The sequence below is a fragment of the Emydura macquarii genome, unplaced genomic scaffold (assembly GCF_026122565.2).
Source record: "Emydura macquarii macquarii isolate MOO-44397 ecotype Brisbane River unplaced genomic scaffold, CSIRO-AGI_Emac_v2 contig_1851, whole genome shotgun sequence".
Taxonomy (NCBI): domain Eukaryota; kingdom Metazoa; phylum Chordata; order Testudines; family Chelidae; genus Emydura; species Emydura macquarii.
In genome coordinates this window covers 25056-46154 of record NW_027131988.1, presented here as the reverse complement: position 1 = coordinate 46154, position 21099 = coordinate 25056, and the positions used below count along the sequence as shown (strand labels likewise).

General features: G+C 55.9%; 1 protein-coding gene across 2 annotated transcripts; it reads right to left on the bottom strand.

Moving 5' to 3' along the window:
- Positions 1–1052: 1052 nt before the first annotated feature.
- Positions 1053–20428, bottom strand: USF2 (upstream transcription factor 2, c-fos interacting). 2 transcript variants are annotated; one of them, XM_067557463.1, is made up of 10 exons: positions 20027–20428; positions 13324–13370; positions 12862–12977; positions 12603–12722; positions 8883–9036; positions 7301–7388; positions 6597–6655; positions 5024–5118; positions 3496–3624; positions 1053–2920 (listed from the first exon to the last, which is right to left on the bottom strand). In XM_067557463.1, exons 1-10 carry the CDS (start codon positions 20077–20079, stop codon positions 2831–2833), a joined length of 951 nt encoding a protein of 316 aa, XP_067413564.1. In that variant the 5' UTR covers positions 20080–20428; the 3' UTR covers positions 1053–2830. The 2 variants fall into 2 exon arrangements, with proteins under 2 accessions (XP_067413564.1, XP_067413563.1); XM_067557462.1 differs by lacking the exon at positions 20027–20428 and adding an exon at positions 13939–13970.
- Positions 20429–21099: the final 671 nt, after the last annotated feature.

Here is a 21099-nt window from a genome sequence, read left to right as displayed (position 1 = left end):
TCATGTTCTTGGAATGGAAAGTGCATTTCCAGCGGGGCTTACCCGTGTGACTGGACTGGCTAGCGCTGATCTCCAGGCTAAAGGAGCCGGGCCTAGAAACCGCAGCTCTGAAAACCAACCTGTGAATCCCGCGATCTCTGCCAACAGCTGGTCAGCCCTCTTGCAAACACAGCCCTGCCCCACCTCCCTGGGGAGGGAGAAATCTTAGCAAAGGAGAAGACATGGGTGCTTATCGGGGCTTCTTGCAGTGTGGGCGCGTTGGGCGAATTCCCCACTGCCCTGTATCATAAAGCAGACGGGGGTGAGATCCAGGGACCCCTCTTGTTCACAATGGGAGGGTTGGGGGGGAATGCAGCAGATCGGTCCCAGGGGTTGTTTTCACTCCTCTGCTCTCCGCAACACGTCTCCTAGGGAGAACTTGCCAAGGCAGGTGAGGTGGGGGATGCCCAGCAGGGCAGGGACAATCCAGCAGGGGGCAGCGGTCATGCGCTCACCTAAGACACCCTGCCCGGTGGGGGTCGGTGAGACAGACACAGCACAAGCTCATGCCCTCCAGAGGGGGCAGCAATCTGTCCCCCCTTTCCTCCCAGCACATGCAAGCCCGGAGGCTTTCCATGGTAACACACAAACCCTGACGGACGTCAACAGAGGCGGATCTGATCCCTCCCAGCAAGGGGCAGTGGTTACACACTGATCCGAGAGCCATTCCCTGCAGCCAGGCGCCCCCCGCCCCAACCCCTCCATTCAGCAATCCTGCCACCTGTGTGTGCACCGTCCCTCTCTGCCCCCTGGAGCGACCCCATCCCTCTGCAGACCCCCCTTCCAGCCAAACACCGCCACCCCCCATCCTTCTGCCCATTTAACCCCATCTCCCTCCACACACTGGCCATCTAGCTACGCTTGGGGTCAAACCTCCTGTCCCCTACCCCCCACATACATACCCACTCCTCGGATCCAGGATCATCCAACTCAACCCCCGTCCCTTCGCTCCTGCTCCCGACCACCCCCAACACAGACACCAGAAAACCACAAGGAAATCATTTCATACAATATTATGTCTGTGCATTTTTTTCCTCTTTTATATATAAACAGAATTATTTCCTACTTTCCAACATTCAAACTCTGCAATTCAACTCGTTTCATTTTTTTTTTTTTTTTTCCTTTTCTTTTCCTTAAATCTGATTCGCCTTTTTGCCTTTCCTTGATTCATTCATTCTTATGTTCCACGGGGAGTCAGGGACAGGACAAAAAGGATACGCATTTCCAACTCCATCTGAAAGTCTAGTTTTTTTTTGTTTTTTTTTACCGGTATATAAAAAAACCCAAAGCTAAAAGCTTGCTATTATAAATTTTTTTTGTTGGTTTTTGCATATTTGATTTTTTTTTTTTTAGAGCCATGCTTATTTAAAAAAACAAAACAAAACAAAACAAAAAAACCCAAAAAGCCAAAAAAAAAAAAAAATCGTGCTTGGAGAAGAGAAATAAAGCCAAATTGAAGATTGCAAGAAAAAGGAACTGACGAGATCTCCTGATTTTGACCCAAATCAAGTGAGATCGACTGCTGAATTTAAAAAAAAAAAAAATTATATATAGGTGTGTGTATATATATATATATATATTATATATATATGCAAAAACCCCTCCACAGAACACAACCATTTAGTCGACCTCGGTAAAAATGAAGCTTCCCGGGTTTCAGCTATGATACACACAACGTACCTCTATACAAATGTATTTGGAACTAAAAAATAAAATACAGATTAATTACAAAAAAATAGAGGGAAGGTGTTAGGGTTTGCACTCTGACTCCCCTCTATTAAAAACATAATTACAGTAGAAAGAGGGATGACAACCAGATTAGGCCTAGTGGACAGATGGGACAGGCACGATTTCAGGAAAAGGATCGGCTGGCGATTGCGTGTGTGTGTGTGTGTGTGTCTACTTTTTCCAGCTGTCCCACGAGATGCCTTGAGAAGGGTTTTTCGGAAAGTACCTCCGGAAATCAGTTCTCTCGGAAAAGGTAGCTGGGATTTGACAAGCAGGGAAAAAAATAAAAGCAGAGAGCTACAAAACCTCTAGCCACTTCTGGAAGGTACGGTGGCCATGTGGGTTTTAACTAAATTAATTAGGCAGTTGCCAGCGAGGAGACATGAGTGGATTTAGTCGATCAGCTGGCTGGAACACGCCAAACTGATTTGGGCAGCTCCCGTCTCGCCCACCGAGTAGCTAACTTTTCAAAGGGGTGTGATTTTTCAGAGGCTCACTGCCGAGGGAAAACCCAGGGTGTAAAAAAAATGGAAGGCAGCCACACACACACACACCCAAACGCTAACTTCAGCCACGTAGCTACCTGCCTGAGAGAGACACGGGTGGCTCGAGCCGCATGGCGGCAGCTTCCTCGCTGAGCGAGACACACGCCATGGCTTGAACAGAAAGAGCGGACAGGGAAATGCCACTGTGATGCTACAACTTTAAGCCGGAAGGGGGAGGATTCGAACCCATGGCTGGGTGGGGGCAGGGAAACAGACGCCCCGGGGCTGCTATCCCGTGTTAAAAACCTACTATAAAAAACGCTGTTTGTTTGCTTTAATCTTAATATTTCCTATGTGTGGCGGGGGCAGGAGGGGAGGTGGAAAGAGGCCGTTGGGGGCAGGGAGGCGCAGCAAAACAGGGGCTGGCCATGCGGCTACTCCCCCAGTGTCCCCCCCAAGTTGAATTTGGCCGTGCGGATTGAACACAGGGAGGTCTCTTCGCACCAGACAAAGGGCAGACAGGACAGAAGGAGGCGGGGGACGGGCTGAGATCCCATGAGGAGAAGGTGAAGAAGGGGTTACTGCCCCGGGGTGTCGCCCACAGTTTCAATGCCGTGCTGCTGCAGCTGCGCCCGCAGGAGGGCGTTCTCGTTCTTCAGCTCTTCGATCTGGGCAGGAGACAAAGGGGAATAAAGAGTGAGACCTTGGCGCTGGGCACGGCTCAGGAGGAGGCGTTCTCCGGCAGGCAGGGCTGGCCTGAGGCCCCAGTGCGGCGCTAGGGGGCGCTGTGCTGCAGGGAGCGAGGTGGGGGTTCCTCCCCTAGCAATCAGGGCCAGCCCCAATGCATTAAACATCCCAGGACTTCTCCTCGCCGGCAGAGATGTTAATTCCAGGTCAAACTCCCATCAGGCCGATTCTAAAACCTTCTGCTCCAGCTGGGTTCAAGATTCTCCCTGAATGTGGCATAAATGGTTGTGCGGTGTTGCTGTGATTCCCCAGCTGCTCCACCCCAGAGGCGGCTGCATCTCAGCGCCAGGCAAGTCATTCCCCGAGTGGCATCATGTGCGGCTGTTCCCCAACTGCCCCGCCCCAGAGGCGGCTGCAGCAATCCCCGTGTTAACACAGCGCATTGGGACGCCTTGGCCTGGGAAGATACGTGTAAGGGAACCGGACGGCCGGATGGTGGGGGAGCATATAAGGGGACGGACAAGGGGGACAGGTGGGAGCCCGGTTGCCCCGGTACCTGTTGCCGTAGCAGGTCGTTGTCCATCTGCAGCCGCTCGGCCTCCTTGAAGGTCTCCTGCATGCGCTGGTGGGTCTGGCGCAGCTCCCGGATGTAGTCGCAGGCCTTGGACAGGATCCCCCCTTTGCTCTGCACAGACAGACAGATGGACGGGGAGAGCCTTCAGCGCAAAACGCACTGGAGCCCCCCACGCCTACCATCCTTCACCAAACTCACGTCGTCAATCACGTTCCCCTGCACCCAACCGGCCACCCCATGGCCCCCACGTCCTCAGAACCCCCCCCCCCACTAAACCCACCTCCCACAGTCACCCCCTGAATCCTCCCCTCCCCTCTGCCCCCGGAACCCACCAACCCCAACTCCCCATGACATCCCTGGAAACCCCTCCTGTCACATCTACACCACCTACTAAACCTGTCCGTGGAACCCCTCCCCACCCCTCATGCCCCCCCCAGAACTTCCCCTCATCTCCAATCACCCCCCAACTCCTCAGAACACCTCCCCACCCCCAATCTCCCCCACAACATTCCCAGGACCCCTTCCACTCCCCATGGGACCCCTCCCACTGAATCTCCCCCCACATCAGCTCAAGGCCCCCACCAAAGGAGACCCACCATCCCCCAGCAAAAAGTGACAAAGCCAGAGAGATCTGGGAGTCTCCAGGAAGACTGACATGGAGGTTTTTATCTGTATTTTACATTATTTATGATCTGTTTTTAATTCCATGTTAGTAGTCGCTTATTAACCCCCCCCCCCCCCCCCCCGCCGCCGTTCAAATAACCACATCAGCTTTTATTCACATGCAGCCAGGTGGCTGGATCGTCCAGACCCCTAATTCTCACCATTCTGCTGCCTCCCACCTTCAAAACACAGCAGCAGGGTCTGGCCAGGGGACTCTCGGGGCTCTACAGGTGCTGGGTTTGTTACTGTAGGGCTCTCTCAGGACCAAGTCTGTCACTAGGAGGTCTTGTGGGAGCCCTGGATAACTTGTAGGGTCTCTTGGTGATCACTCAGTTTCCACATGCTGATTTGTTATTGTAGGGTCTCTTGGAAGCTGGGCGGTGCCAGATGCACCAGTTTGTTACTCTAAGGTCTCTCACACGCACCAGCGCTGCTCAGTGGGGAGATAGATTTGCCAAGCAACTTGGAGGCGCAGACTGCTGATGCTGTCCATAGTAATTTTTCCCATGATCTCCCCCCGGGGGCAGTTCAGCCCAATACGGACTGGGAAGGGCAGGCTGGAACCCTTCATCCTGCCCTCTGCACTCCTGGGAGACCCTACATAAACAAAATCAGCGCACAGTCTTGACCCCACGCCACATCAGCACCTCCCGAAAGACTACACAACAAACCCAGGGCCTGTGGACTCCCAGCGCTTCTAGGAGACCCTACAACAACAAGCCTGGCACACACAGAGAACTGGCCCCGAGAAACCCTACCATAACAAAGAGGTAAGCACAATCCAAGCGCCCACCAAGCTAGTTCACAGCACCAACAAGCCAGTGCATGGAAACCCTCCGCCCCTTACCGCGCCCGTCTTGCTGTTGTCAGTGTTGCAGTCTGGAATGATTTTAGACAGCTGGACAATCCAGTTGTTAATTTTGTCCCGCCTCCTCCTCTCCACTAGGGGGTGAAAGAGAAACACACACAGGTTACAGACAGCGCCCCCGCCTGGCGCCTCGGCCCAGCCGCAGGGCAGGCACTGGCACAACCGGAGTCAGTCGGAAAACTGGGTGGAGGGAGGCAGAAAATTTTGACGAAAACGAAAAAATGTTTTTGAGTTTTTGGCCAAATTTTTGGAAAAGCTGCTGCAGAGCCTTATGGGAGTTGTAGTCCAGATGCTTCCGGCTCCAACCCACCCCACAGGCCCATCGCCCTGGTTGGACTACATCTCCCATGATGTACCATGGTCTCCCCCTCTCGGTCAGAAGACGCATCAGAGCAGTTGCCTGGCCACAGCGCACCATGGGAGATGTAGTCTGACCAAAGAGCTCAATTCAGAGCTCAGCGAGCGTAAAGCTGCACCATGGAATATTAGTACAACTGGTAGAAAAATCACTTAAACCAGTTTTCCATTTGAAATCTTCATTCTGAACAAACCCGAAATGTTTTGTGAAATTGTACCGGCATGGACGAAATTTTGCTTAAAAAAATCTGGAAGAAAACTTTCAAAAGGACAAGTTGAAATTGTGCCTTTTGCACTTTTTTTTTTTTTAAATACTAAAAAGATTTTAAACACAGAAAATGGTCCCAATCGACTCCAAACAGCAATTTAGAAATTCATTTGGTAAAAAAAAAAAACCGAACGTTTTTGGCTGGACTGGGACAAAAATGTTAACGTCTCTTTTTTGGCCAGATGGGAGAGTCACTCTTTCAGCTCTACATTTCAGAATCTAGTTATTCAGTATTTCAGTTTTCAGCCAAACTACTGCACAGTTTTCAGACGCTCAACAATTTTTGGTGGAAAAAATTAGCCGTTTCCATGGGAAGAAAATTTTCACTTTAAGTTTCGTTGTGCCGAAAACTCGATTTTCCATCAAAAGCCAGTTCCAATAGAAAACATTCTGCCGGCCCCAACCGTGCTACTCAGCCTTGGATCCCCTCGCGGGATACATACTGAGCCTTGCACAACCCCAATAGCCCAGCCCTGAGGTGATCTGTGCAGAGAGAATGTTCCCCGTTTTCTTCTCCATTTGCACAGATGGGTCAGTTTCGCGTTCCCTCTCGCCATTTGCACTTCAAGATGGAGATTCACAAACCCAGATGCTCTGCCCGGGGCAAGTAGCAGCGGCGCATTAAGAACAATCGGCCGAAGACATCAGACTTCAGGGCCCTGCGGGGCTGGGAGATTGTATTAAAAAACAGAAGTGACATTTCTCCCACTTGGCTGAGTGGGTGTGTAGCTGGGGGGAGTGATGGGGGTACGGCCAGACACAATCTGCCTGTCTATCAAGGATCGGAAGGGGACAAACTGCAAGGGGGGGAACCGGCCATGTTTGGGGCGGGGAAGCCTTGGCATCAACGGAGTGAAATGGAGCCAGGGGACTCCGTAGGGCTGGAGATCAGACAAGAGCCAGGCAGGATCTCAACCTGCCACCCACCTTCGTTGTGCTGGGCTCGCCGCCTCTCGTCACGGGGCGTCCGCGTCCCATCCATCTTCCTAGGGGGGCGCCCAGAGAGAGGAGGAAGTTACAAGAGGGTCAAAAAAAATATCTGCTCTGACACCGAATTCCCATGCTGAGTCCAAGACGTGTGTGAACTATTGATCTCCAAGTCCTTCCTCCCCGTCACACACTCAGTCCTGGGACCTAACCCCTGCTGGCTCCTCTGCGGGGGTTTCTAATCCTACGCGAGGCAGATGCCCTGTGTGGGACACGCCAGGCCCGGGTGGGTTTGCCTGTGGCTGGCCAGCTCCTGGAGAAGTGCTGCCCGGGGTGGGTGGCCGTGAGGGAGCAACTCTGCCGGGCACACACCGGGGCAGCGGGTGCTGATGTAGGGCTTCACCTGACCAGGAGCTGAGAAACCGCAGAGGCTGGGGAGGTGGTAGGAGCAGGAGCTGGACTCGGAGGGGAGGGGGGGGGGACGACGACTGGGGAATCCCCAAGACTTGGGGGGAGAGAGCTGGGCAACACCCCAGAGGGAGGTGAGCTGAGCGATCCCCAGTGAACCAGACCCTTCCCCCACAAAACAACCAGATCCCAGCCCTACGGGGGACCCCTCCCCACAGAGGGGCAGCTGAGTGAGTTGCAGGCGGATGGGAGAGTCTGGGGCCGCCACCCCCCTTCTCCCTCCACGGGCTACGTACGGGGAGTACGGGTGGGTGCGGGGAGCGATGGTGCGTTGCGTCCCTGTCTGCAACACGTCTTGCGGGGTCATCATCACGTAGAACTGGCCTGTTGGGGGAGACAGAGAGGGGGTGATACAGACCCAGATCTGGACTCCTGGAAACCACAACTCCTGGGTTCTGCCCCCAGCTCTGGGAGGGGAGATCTAGTGGGATCGAGTGGGAGCCGGGACTCCTGGGTTCCAATCCTGAATGACTCAGCCTATGATTCGATCCGAACACATGAACAGCTCGTCTTGAGCTGCTCTCTAGGTTACAGAAAGGGGAAGGTTGGCGCCGCAGGCCGGTTAGATGCTGCAGGGTCTTGTTATCAGACCCCGACATCAGCCATCACGAGATCTGAATGAGAGGGGAACAAACAGCCTGACAAAGATGCTGTTCTCCTGGTAATTTAAAAAACGGGGAAAAAAATCAATTGGGAACAGCCACCGGTGCCAAAATCTTAACCCATTGCCACCCCCTGCCCATCCCCCAAGACTCCCTAGATCAGGGTCCTCCCGATCTTCTCTGCATCAGTCTAACTGAGGAGGATTCAAAGGGGAAAGAGGAAATCATCTGGGTTTGGGTCCGCTTAGGGGTGTTTTCTGTGGACCTGTGAATGCAGCCCTGAAGTGGTTCTGCCCCCCCCCCCCACTACAAATATCTGGCACACTTCAGATTAAGGATTTAGGCCGAGATGCTCTAGCCACGTGATCAGGGCTGGGCTCCTGGACTCACGTGATGGTGGCAGAATCTCAGCGGTCATTAAAAAGACTTTCTGCTCCTTGGAGTTGGGGACAAAAGCTCCGAAAGGCGAGTGAACGTAACTGACGCCTGCCTGAGTCTGCCGAGTGCCTGAGCCCCTCGCTGGGAAAGGAAGGAGCTGCCCCGAATGCGACCGACGTTGCCTGGGTCTGCAGAGAGTACCACGTCGGCTCCCTTCCAGTTCCCAAAATGCTTTCCCCACCTCCGCAAACCTTTTATCAACCATCCCTTAAATAAAGTGGAGCTAAATATTCCAGGACAGCCAAGCCCATTCTCCCAGCTGGGCTTTGGCTGGATGACACAGCCCAGCACGGATCCAGAGCAGTCAAACCTTCACCGGTGAGGTGTTTCTTTATCCCCTAGAAATATGAACTATCCAGCCTCATCTTCTTGTGGCAGGGCTCTCTGGAGAGAGGACAAATCCTTCAACAGTGAGTGTTTTTCTCCCCACTGGTTTGTAAGCGTCAGAGTTAAAAAAATTGAAGTCTGGCTAGAAAAAGCCCTTCGCCACCCGACTTTCCCTCTCCCCGTCTCTCTAGGTCCCCTCCTCACCACAGCATCTGCCAACAGCAGGGCCCTCCAGAGATAAAAGCAGCAGCTTTAATTAAAGATCTAGGATTCTCCAGCCGGGGCTGTGGCCGGCTCATTTCCTCTGTTGCTCACCAGTGTGTTTTTGCCCCCAAGTCCTCACATGCTCCACGGAGATTTCCAGGGTAGAGAAGAAGCAAACATACCCAGCCACCATTCCCCCGCTCGTTTACGGCTTGCTAGCACTGGTGAGAGGGGAGGGGTCTCTCACCTCCAGCCTGTGCCAGGGACTGATCTGTGGTCTGAACAGACACCGCCGTGGCGTCCCCGACTGTGGAGGCGGGGAAATACGCGAAGCGGGCCTCCCCACTGACTGCGTCTGCGGCTGGGCTCCCGCCATTGCTGAAGGGGTTCTGGATCACAGCCTGAGGAAGAGGAGGGTAATGGTTAGAGCAGCGGGGCTGGGAGCCAGGACTTCCGGGTTCTATCCCGGCTCTGGGAAGGGAGTGGTATCTAGTGGTTAGAGCAGGGGGGCTGGGAGTCAGGACTCCTGGGTTCTATCCCCAGCTCTAGAAAAGGAGTGGGGTTCTAGCCTGGTATTCCCTCCCCACCCTCTGATCAGACCAACAAGTCCATCTAGCCCAGTATCCTGTGTCCAGCACTGGCCAGAACCAGCTGCTTCAGTCTAAGGCACCCCCTAGTGGTCAATGATGGAATAACTTGCCCACGGGACAGATTTCCTCCTGACCCCACCATCAGCTGGAGATGGCTGCCCTGAAGCTCACATCAAGCTGAACCCAGACCCACAGCTCAGTCACCCTCCTCTGCCCCAGTGCAGTGTCTACCGGGGCTATTCAAGGCTGGATGCCACAGCACGTTATCTCAATGGGCTTCAGATCACTGGAAACTGACTTCTTAGCTTCAATTCCTGGGACGCGAGGGGCAGGACCAGGAATAAGGCAGTTGTTGGAGGATATTAAGTTTCATTTGTTGCTGGACAAGTATGAAATGGTCAGTAAGAGGACGGGAAAGCTCCAGTCTGCGAGACGGGGGGGGTCGGTGGGTGCTGTGCTGCAGGGAGCGGGGTGGGGGTGCTCTCCCTGGCAGAGGTTTAGGTGCTGGCCTGAAGGATTGAAGTAGAGGGTCTTTTAGAGAGAGACCTAGATTTCAAGACACTAGGTGATGAAGATTCCACCGTCCCTGGGGCAGTCATTCCAAGGGTTAATTCCCTCCCGATTAAAACACTGCCCCTTATTGACAGCCTGAATTTATCCAGCTTCATCCTCCAGCCATTGGCTTTTGCTCTGCCTGTCTCGGCTAGGTTAATGAGCCCTCTGCACCCTGAAATCTCCTCCCCAGGGGGTGCTGACAGACAAGGATCAAGTCCCCTCTGAACCTCATTTGCCAAAAACTCCGCAGAGCAAGCTCCTTCAGTCTCTGCCTCTCAGGCAGGTTTTCCTGTCCCTGTTCTCTGACTCCTCCCTGATTTCCTGACGTCCTGTCTGATGCGCAGCCCCCCAGAGCTGGGCGCAGTCTCCAGCCATCATCTCCCATTGTACCCAGAGGTGATCCCAGCTCCTACTCACTATCCCCCTGCTTTTCCAGCCCAGGGTCACGCTCACTCTGTAACCACAGCATCACCTGGGGAGCTCACGGGCTGTTGGTTCCACCAGGACTCCTGGGTCCTTCCCAGAGTGGCTGCTCTCCTTGGCACAGTCCCTGCAGCCTGAGCGTGACCCACATTCTTTGTTCCTATATTTATGACCACTAGAGGGCCACACACGAACACGTCATCACGTATGTAGGGCAAGGTACAACATTTTAAGGCTTTTCAGAAAAAACGGCTAGACAATGAATAATAATAATAATAATATCACAAGCTCTTATCTAGCGCTTGAGATCTACAGATGAAAATGCTTCACACAGGCGGTCAGGATCATTATCCTCATTTCACAAATGGGGAGACTGAGGCACGGAGAGACAGGATTTGGCCAAAGTCACGTAGCAGCCTGAGCCGGGAACAAACCAGGGCTCTATCCTGTAGGCCACGCTGCCTTTTACAGCCTTGTGATGGGACATGATCCCATCCCGCTCACGGAGAGGGCTAGCCCACAAGCGTGGGCATACAGGCCCCAGGGGCAAGAGACTGGAAGAGAGGATGGCCACGCCCAGGCTGAGTGTTGACTGACTACAAACCTCCAGACGTTACAAGACACTGCCAAGAAACGGGACCATAAAGCCAACGAAGAGCAGCTGCTTGGACGACTTTATCGGCTTCGCTCCCCCCCCATGTGGAAGCTGCGTTGCCTGGATTTTCGACTGGGGTTGCACGACACCCTGAAGACACCAAATGGCGATTCTGACTCAATAGCTGTTATTATAGGGAATCTTGGGAAACGCAAGGGCTGTACGTGGGGAAATGGACTGGAGTCACTCTTGCAGAATACGCGGTTCGCCTACGGCTATTCCAGAATGGAGCCCTGTGTAGATGCTATTCTGGACTCAAATCATTTTCACTCCACAACCTCCGGGGGAGCTATTCGGATCACTTGCCCTATGCAGGTAAGCCCTAAGACAGGGACAAAGGCCAGGACTACCACACGGGAAGGGAGGTGGGAAAAGCTGCGCCACCCAATGAACGGTATGCTGCTGGCTGACCACCAGAGATTTCTCTATCTGCCAGATGAGCAGGCCGATCTGAGGGGAAAATCAGGCTTTTCTGACTTTCCGATCTCCCCAGAAATCAGCAGGGTTCTGCCCATGGATGCAGAGACCAATCCCTGGAATTTCAGAACGGCTCCGATGTGGCGTTCTCCAGTCACAGACAGAAATACACCCTCAGATTCAGAATACAGCCTGCCGGAGATCAACCAATTATCTGTACAGATAAAACACCTACAAGGCAGTGTGGTCAAGTGGATAAAGCACTGGGGGCCTTGGGAAATGCAGGTTCTAGTCCCACCTCTGACCCTGGTAAGTTACTCTCCTTTCCATTCCTCAGTTTCCCCATCTGTACAATGGAGTTAATGATCGAAGTGCTCTGAGATCCAGTGATGGAAAGATGGTGCTATTATCGGCCCCAGAACCCTGCAGTGCCAGGTGCTGTACAAAAACAGAACAAATGGCCCCTGTCCCAAGCAGCTGACAATCCAGAGAGTGGAGCTTGCATCTGGCCGCATTGAAAACACACATTGTTTGCTCCTTGGGGAACATGGGCAACCCCCATCCCATGCACCCCGAGCGCCTGGAGCAGCCCAGCAAAGCTAACAGCCACAGCCGCGATCTGAGAGAGCTAGCCTGGCCCTAATCACATCCGAGCGAGTGCACGTTCGCAGAGAACAAAGACGCCTTCGCAATAGGAGTCTAAAAATAAACCACAAAGCACCGGGAGAAGGGGGAGGCTGAAGGCTAGAGGAAGGTTGTAACTCAAGATCACCCCCAGCTCTCCGAGAGGGGAAAAGGTTCGGTGTGCGGTTAAGTGCTGGCTGGGAACGCAGGACACCTGGGTTCCATTCCCAGCCCTGCCGCATCTTTAAAATAGGGACTGAGCTCTTCAGGGCAAGGACTGTCTCGATATGTCCGTGCAGCGCCTGGCACAACGGGGCCCCGATCCCAGCCAGGGCAGGTACTGTCACTCGCTGTGTGTCTGGGCAGCGCCTAGCACGAGGCCCCGATCCCAGCCGGGGCGCATGGACGCTACCATAATACATCTAACATAGTCCAATCTTGCAGTGTGATTTGTAATCAACTCCACACAAGATATTTGCTGAGCCCTTTGTGAAGAATCTGAGCTTCTCCTAAGAGGCAGCACGGCGAAGACACCGGACAGAGTCTCAGGACTCCTGGGCTCCATTTCTGGCCCTGCCATTGGCTGGCTGGATGACCCCTGGGCAAGTCCCTTCACCGCCCTATGACTCAGCTTCCCCATTATTCATGCCCCATTCCCTTTCACCAGGCCCTGCTAAGGAACCTGGCGCAGCCCCTCCCCCACCTGAGCAACAGCCTGCTGGCCTCCGGCGAAGGCCGCTGTCGAAACCACGCTGACGGCTCCCGTCGCGTCCGTTTGTCCATCCAGCTGACTGTCTGTCACCTGGACCACTCTGTATGTCACCTGGGAGGGGAAGGAGAGAAGAAAAAGATCATTTGGGATCGAGAAACGTGAACCGAGCCCACAGACAGCGCAGCGCCCCCTAGTGCTGCGCTGGGGCATCGGGGCCTGCCAGGGCGCAGCGCCCCCTAGTGCCTCTCACCTGTCCTCCATTGTTCTCTGTGCGGAACTGGTACTGGATATTGTGGTCTGTGAAGGCTGCTTGCTGGACACTAGCAATAGCCACGGCGGTCTGCTCATCCGCGTTCGTCACGTCCCCTGGAAGCCAGGAGAGCTCAGTCACTCACACAGGACCCCACCGAGGGAAGGGTACACACCATGGGCTCTGGCCATGAGCAGGGGCAGAGGGAGAGAGAGAGCTGGGAGCTAGGACTCCTGGGTTCTATCCCTGGGAAAGAGACGTGGTCTTGTGGGCTATAGCGAGGGGGGAGGTCGGACTGCTGGGTTCTATCCCTGGGTCTGGGAGGGGCATGGGGTCTAGAGCAAGGGAAGGATGTCAGGGTTGCATCAGTCCCACGCTGCTGGTTTAAACGGACCAAGAGGCAGCTCCAAGTTCACACCGACATAGCACCTGGATGGCTCCAGGGCACCCGAACCTCCTCACCTTCCTGCAGCTCGACTCCTTCTTCAGCTTCTTGTCCTTTCTCGTGGCTGCAAGATAGAGGAAGACAACGGACAGCATGAACCTCGTCAGCAAATGCTCTGCTCCCAAGGCCAGGGATAGAACCCAGGAGTCCTGGCTCCCAGCCCCTCCCTCCTCCGCTCTAACCACCGAAACCCACTCCCCTTCCAGAATCAGGGATAGAACCCAAGAGTCCTAACTCCCCCCCCACCATAACCCACAAGACCACATCTCTTTCCCTGCTCTATAAGAAGATGCCACACGTCTCAGATCCCCACTTCTCCACTCTTGCTCGAAGCGGCTGTAATTCACTTTGTGGCTGTTTGACATGCCATGTGGATCTCAGTAGCACACACCAGACCCAACCAATGCCGCCAAGCCACCGGATTCAGTGGAAACCTAACACCACGCAGGACCCAGCTGACTATATTTTAACCTTTCTCCATGCCCAGTTCACGGCTGGAGAAGACCCCCATTGACCAAGGATCAGTGAATTCCCCCAAATCCACCCCCTTATGTTTTAAGCCAATACAGGATTCTCCTGGTCTTCCTGTCCTACACTCTGCAGCACTGCTGTGTGCTGATGAAGCACCTCACCCCAGAAGCAGCTGCATTTCTGGCCAGATCAGTTTCACCTGATTTCTTCTGCCAGCACTTGTTACCATCTCAAGAGACGTAGAGAGCGGGAGGAGTGATGATCTGGTGCCTGAGGAACTACAGTGGGAGCTGGGTTTGAATCTTGGCTCTACCAAACTCCTTGCCCCAAACTCAGCTGGGGCAGGGACCGTCTCGCACAGTGTCTGTAGCACCCGCACTACGGGGCCCTGATCTCAGCTGGGGCACAGACTGTCTCTTACAGTGTGTCTGTGGAGTACCCCAAAACAGTCTCTGTAAGTCCTACCATAAACACAGACAATAAAGGATCCTGAAATCCAACCCAGAGCTTTCCCAGAAGCTTCTAGCCACAACACATGCAGTGACTTAATATTCTCAGCTTTCCCGCACATGACGGTTCAGACAGCTGCTTTCTGAAACAGGGTTTTGTGCTGGGAGGTATTAGAAGGGGTTGAAATCTAATCCTTCCCGCTGGCAGGGAGAGATAATGCCCATGTTCTAACTGGGTGTCAGCGTGGTATGCAACTGTTCAGAGACGCTCCCGTACGGATGAGAAGGACAGGCACATGCTGTAGGGAGATCATGCAAAGCGTGTACAAGACTTGCACGGCAGCTTACACCAGGCTAGAACGATCAGTCAATTTCTTTTCTGCCTGGTCAGTTTCTTGCCGGCCTGCTAGTCACAAGATAAACAATTTACTCCAAGCAGCACTTCAGTGACGCTCCCCTTTCGAACACGGGGCCACGATTATTAGATGAGGGCAACTTGCGGACTCTTGGTGACATGGTTGTGCTGTGTTACCATAGGCCCACAATTTGCAGGCACTGTGTTTTTGTAGGGTCTTTCCTGACTCTGTGATCCTGGGTTTTTTTTTCCAGTAAGTAACAACCAAGTTTCTTGCACTTGTAAGCCTGACAAATGAGGAGTGAGGGTCACTCCCTACTGGCTAGATCAGGCACAGCAGTCTGAGTCAGTTAATTCCTCTGCACGACTGGATCTGGTTGTTTAGGTCAGTGTTTCTCAACAACCAGTCCACGGACCGGCACCGGTCCCTGAGATCTCCCTGACACAGTCCAGGAAGCCAGTCCCTGGTATCAAAAAGGTTGAGAAACACTGGGTTATGTGACTCAGAAGGTGCCTACAATTTTAGATCCAAAGGTCCCTTGGTTCTATCCCTGCCAAGGATCAATGGGAGGGGGGGCAGTTTAAATATTGATTAACGCCTCCGAGAATTTATCACGCTACGAAATGCAAAATCCCCTTGTCGCACACCACAAGTTAGCATGCAAAAGGGCCCCAAATGGGATGTGCCTGTCACATTTGGGCACTGGCTCTGACCCAGGCCTAGAGTGAGAAAACTGACTGGCTCAGGGAATGGGACACAGGGTCTTTTCCCTTCAGGGGTTGCCCACTCCAATCTGTGGGGCAGGGAATGGGACACAGGCCTTTCCCCTCTAGAGCGTGTTGGCTCCAATCCAGCTGCAGCTGGTAAGGACTAGCTATGGGGGAGTGGGTAGAAATCAGGGAAGGTGATATACACAGAACCTATTTTAAATAATAAGAAGAAATAAGCCAGATTCTGATTTTATGCACTTCACTGGGAAGCTGGGTGAATACTAAGTTCAGTGACGGGGTACCTGGGCGACATTCTCTGGCCCAGGCTACCCACGAGGTCAGAGTAGATGATCTAATGGCCCCGACAATCCACGCAGCGCCCTTGAAGTCAGTGGAGTTATTCAGGAATTACGCCAGCTGGGAGATATTTAACAGACCCAGAGGATTAGGGGGTAGCGGAACGCAAAACACAGGTCTAATGCCCTCCCACGAACAGATCTAACGCCCTCCCTTAGGGCGCAGTGATCTCTCACACAGGCTTCTCCGAGCAGCCTGGATATCCCAGGAACTGTGACGGTGGCTCCGCTAAGCACAGCTTTTTTCCTAAGCAGTCAACCAGGCAGACAGACCAGCTCCTGGAGCCACTCCTGCGCACAGCCAGTCTTTCAGGGCCAGCAAAACACGCCAAGTCTCTCATCCACCAGTGACTTATGCAGACACACAGGTGTAATCTCCCAAGGTGGCTTCCTGGTTAACGTGCTGGGCTAGGCCCCCAGAGGCCTGGGTTCTATTCCCAGGTTTGCCACGTTCCCTTAGACTTCTATGCCTCACTTTCCCCCATCTGCATAATGGGGAACACACCTTCCTGGGTTGTAAAGACAAATTTGTGAGTGGCTCAAATACTAGAGGACCACTGGAAAATCTAGGCAGAAAAACGGAGTCGTCCTTCCCAAAAATGTTGATTTTTTTTTGATAAAAATTGAAACCCAGAAATATTGTTATGTTGAAGTGCAATGGTGGGGCCTCATTCTTCTGGACAGGCTGAATATGGGTCGGACTACAACTCCCATGATGCACCAGTCTTTCCTCCTCCGATTGGGACAAGGACTCTCTCTCACTGCCTGTCCAGGCAGTGCTTGGCACAATGGGCCCTGCTCTCAGCCGGGACAGGGACCGTCTCTCGCTGTGTGTCTGGGCAACGCCTGGCACAACGGATCCGGGATCTGGGTTAGGACAGGGCCTGTCTGCTTTAGTAACCATGGAACTAGACGGTCATTTCCTGATTACTCGTAAACCACTAGAGGGGTTAATTAAAGGAGCCTTTTCAAGGAGAGCGGCCTGCTCCTGCGGGGCCACCTTTAACAGGCTCTGGGACTTCTTCAGTTCAGTCCTCAGGGGGTCAGCCACAGCGACCCAGCTAGTCTGACAATAGCCAGCTGCTTCGACACCCCACAGCACGATGCCCCCTCACCGCCCTGGGGTCGGCACCTTCAACGCGCCGTCATTTCACTTCCCAGCGGGGATTGTCTCCAAGACTATCAATCTGACTCCACAAACCCCTCCACAGCAGCACCAAAACCTTTGCCAGACGCTACGGCAGAGCGGGCACCATTCAACAGTGGCGGGGACCTAGCACAGAGTTTCGCTTTGTGAGCGATCATGAGGGCAGAGTCCCTGCCTGGGGCAACTCAACAGCCGTGCCCCATTTCCACCAGGGGAGGGAGAATCCAGCCCCAGCGAGCTCCTGTATGACTCTCCGGGCCTCCCTTTGGCCATCTGTAAAACAGGGGAGGGGAGAATACAGACCTCCTTTGTAAAGTGCTTTGACATCCGTGGATGGGACGCGATAGAGAAGACCCAGGGATTATTAGAAAATCTGCGCTTTCGGCTAACGTGCAGCTCCATCTCCCAGGACCAAAATACTGCACCCGGCTCTGGAGAACATTAACCACGTTTCCTTCCAGATGCCCATCAATTCCTGGCTTGTCTTCACACTCCCCTCCTCCATGCCGCTTAGCAAGAGTGAGAATTTCATCAGCTGCCTTACCCAGCCAGGAAGGTGTGGGGGAGCCGCTGAGAGGGTGGGGTGCAGATCTGCAAGATGGGGTGGGGAGGGGCGTACAGAGCAGGGCTAAAACCAGAGAAGCAGCAAGGTCACAGTTACTTCTGTCCCTTCGCAGCACGGACTTGAGCTCCGAAATCCAAGAGGAGTGGCCGCGCGTTCGCTGGGTGCTCGGTCCTTCATCCTTGGAGAACGGACACAGATCTCAGACAACAGAGCGGGTCCGGCTAGGTGCGCGTCTCGTCCGCCAACACACAGACCCCTCAAGGTGTGAAGTACTTCTTCAGAGTCTGCCACACACAGGGCCAGATCCCCACCAGGGTCAATGGGCCGTAGCTCCATCGGGATCACGGGGGCCAGACCCCCAGCTGGCATCAATCAGCTGTAGCACTGTTGGAGTCCATTGGGGTGCCCATGGTGTACCCCACACACGCACCCTATGGCACGGACACGTGCTCACATGAAAGGCCAATGAGCCGGCAGGCTTTGGCTACGCCTCCATCTTCACCCCGATCCCCAAACAGGGCCTGCGCTACCAGATATCTGCTCTGCCCCTTAGTGGGATCCCAGGTCACCAACAGCCGACCCTAAGCCCTGCCTCAACCAGGGTCACCCCCCATTCTGCTCTCTGTAATCCGCCCCCCTCAAATGTGACAGCGCGGGCACCATCCCCATCTGCTGTCACTCACCCACGCCCAAACGCGGCTGGCACAGACACGCACAGCTGCCTACTGCCGGCGTCACGCCCCGTACGGAGCATCACTGCCCCGACACACCTCTAGCGTCATCCTCCTGTCCCTGCCGCACGACCCGGCTGCAGGGGATGTATAGGTAACATGAGCTTCCCAACTCCCTGCCCTTCCACAGGGACGCCCTGGCTGCCCCCCTGCACTGCAAGGGATTCCCTGCCCCCCAGCCCCAGATCTCCCACAGCTGCCAACTCATGTCGACCCTAGAACCTGCCCCCCACAGCTTCCCTCATACTTTCTCTCTGCTCCTCTTCCTCCTCACCCTCTCCTTCAGCCCCCACCCCACTCCCCTTGACAGAGGGCCACCAGAAGATGCCCCCTAACCCCACCCTCTCCCACTTGCATCACATCAGCTCCTCCCCCCCCCCCCCCCCCCCGACCCATTCACCCCCCTCCAACTTCTTTCTTCTGAACCTGGTCCTCCCTCATCTACATCCACTCCACTCTCCCCCTCCCCCACACAGTCCTGGTCCCTCCCCCACCCCAAGCAATCCTGGGACCTGGGAGCTAGTTACTTGGTGGAGTGATGATCTCCCCCTACTCCATCTGTTCAGTTCCCCCGCCATATAGGTCACAGCAGACCTTTGCCTGCGCTGCCCCCCAACACTAAGACACAAGAGCCTTCTCCCTCCCCTCCCACTTTTACTCCTCTTCTCCGCCCCCTCCTGCTCCTTGCCCCGCCCCCAACACCCAGATGACAGTCCCGCCCCTTGTTTCCTTCATCCCCCACACTCCCTGCCCCCCCAGCCACTCAGATCTCAGCAGTCTGCTCCGTCTCCCTCCCCCAACCCACATTCCCCGAAAACACCCAGGCACTGAGCTCACAGACCCCTGGCTTTCCCTCCTCCGCCTGCCAGCTACTCAGATCCCAGGCGCACCCCTCTTCTCGTCTCCTACCCCCCCATCAGCTTGTGCGGCCCCAGACCCTCCCCCACGCATTTTGTCTGTGCCCCTATTCAATCCTGTCACCAGCTCACCCCAGCCCAGCCCCCCGTGTCTACCCCCATGTTCCCTGCCCCCCCCCCCCAGAAAAAAACACTCGGATCACAGCCCCAACTCCCCCCACCCGCTCACTCTGCCCCCTGGCCCTGGCTGTCTCCCCTACAGCAACTCCAGCTACCAGCCACCCAGCTCACAGGACCCAAGCCTGGCTTCCCCCCCAGCACACTGCCTGCCCCCCATGTCATAGCCCCACCTCTTCTTCCTCCCAAAACACTCCCTGCCCCCCGACTCTCTGCCCCCCAGATCACAGCACCCCCCGACTCTCCACCCACCAGATCACAGCACCCCCCGACTCTCTGCCCCCCCCGGTCTCTTCTCCCACCACACACACTCCCTGCCCCCCAGATCACAGCACCCCCCGACTCTCTGCCCCCCAGATCACAGCACCCCCCACCACACACACTCCCTGTCCCCCAGGTCACAGCACCCCCCGACTCTCCGCCCCCCAGATCACAGCACCCCCCGACTCTCCGCCCCCCACCACACACACACACACTCTCTGCCCCCCAGATCACAGCACCCCCCGACTCTCTGCCCCCCAGATCACAGCACCCCCCACCACACACACTCCCTGCCCCCCAGATCACAGCACCCCCCGACTCTCTGCCCTCATACCTTCCCCCCCCCCCCCTCCTCCCCCCGCCTTCTCCCCCTTCTCTCTCTCCGCCCCCCGACACCGGAGCCTACTCGGCTGCCAGCCCCCCGCCTTCTGTCCCCGACCCCCTTCTCCCCTCCCTCCCCCCTTCTCTCTCTCTCTGCCTCGTCCTCCATTTTGTTCTCCCCCTCTCCGCGCCGCTGCTGCAGGAGGATCATGGCTGGCTCCCTCCCCTCCCCCACCCGGCCGCCGGCCCAGCGAGGGGGTGGGAAGGAATCCGGCCCCCCAGCCAGGGGGTGGGGGTTTCCCTCCCTTCTTCCCCTTACCTGGGAGCAGCGGAGGCGGTGGCTGTGTCCAGGCCGGGATCCAGCATGTCCATGGGGGGAGATGGGGGAGGGGGGAGGGGAAGGGGGGAAGGAGAGGGGGTGGGGAGGCCCCTCAGCACCAGGGCCGGGGCGGGGGGGAGGAAAGAGAAGAGGGAAGGGGGGGCGGGTGAGTTTAAATCTCACGCCGGATGGAGGCAGAGGGGACGCGGAGGAGACACGGGAGCCGAAGCGCTGATCACGGGGACAAACACTCGGGTCATGTGAGGAGGAGAGCGAGAGCGATTCTCTCCCCCCTCCCCTTCCCCCCTCTTCCCCTCCCTGCTTCCCCAGCTGGGAGCCCGGGACACGTGAGGGGGGAGCCGGCGGAGCTGCCGATCGAGCGCGGCCTGGGCCCGGGGGAAGCGTCGCTGGCGGGCGGCGGCGGCGGCGGATGGAACGTTGCAACAATCCGGGGAGGAGGGTGGGGGGAGGGGATAGAACGTTGCGACGATGGGGGGGGGAGGGAAGGAGAGGGATGGGGGAGGGGTGGAACGTTGCGAGCGGATGGAACGCTGGGGCGCTGTCCGGCCGAGCGCCGCGAGCAGCAGGGAGGGGGCGGAAGGAAGGTCGGGGACCCCCTTTGCCAGCAGCGGGAAGGAACCTTGCAGCCGGCGGGGGACCGGGGGGGAGGGGGGTGGGTGGGGGAGGGACGGGAATCCCGCTCGTCTCTCTGCCTCGGGAAGGGCTGGTGGAACGTGGGGGGCGGGGGGCAGCGGCTGGAAGGTTGGGGTGGGGATTGGGGAACCCCCCCTGGCTGGCAGGGGAAGAGCAGAGCGCTGGGGTGGGCCGGGGGGAGGCTGGGGCGGTGGGCTGGGGAGCCCGGGGGACGTCGTGGCAATGGGCGGTGGCGGGCACAGAGCGTTGCGCGCCACGGTGGAGGCGGCAGCGGGAGTTGGGGTGGGGGTCGGGGGGACGTTGCCCCGATCGAACATTGCAACAATCCAAGGGGGGGGGGGGGTGCGTGTCTGTGTGCGTCAGGGAAAGGGGAGGAGACAATTCGCCACGATTCGTGGTAGGAGAGGGGGGAGGGGATG

What these genes read in the sequence shown, in the direction of transcription:
- USF2 (XM_067557463.1), bottom strand. Translation starts at nt 20,079, where the DNA reads ATGGACATGCTGGATCCCGGCCTGGACACAGCCACCGCCTCCGCTGCT. An exon ending in GTCCCTGGCACAGGCTGGAG is followed by an intron (nt 7,389 to 8,882) that starts GTGAGAGACCCC and finishes CTCCCCCAACAG; the next exon opens with GCCAGTTCTACGTGATGATG. An exon ending in ACAACAGCAAGACGGGCGCG is followed by an intron (nt 3,625 to 5,023) that starts GTAAGGGGCGGA and finishes CTGTCTGTGCAG; the next exon opens with AGCAAAGGGGGGATCCTGTC.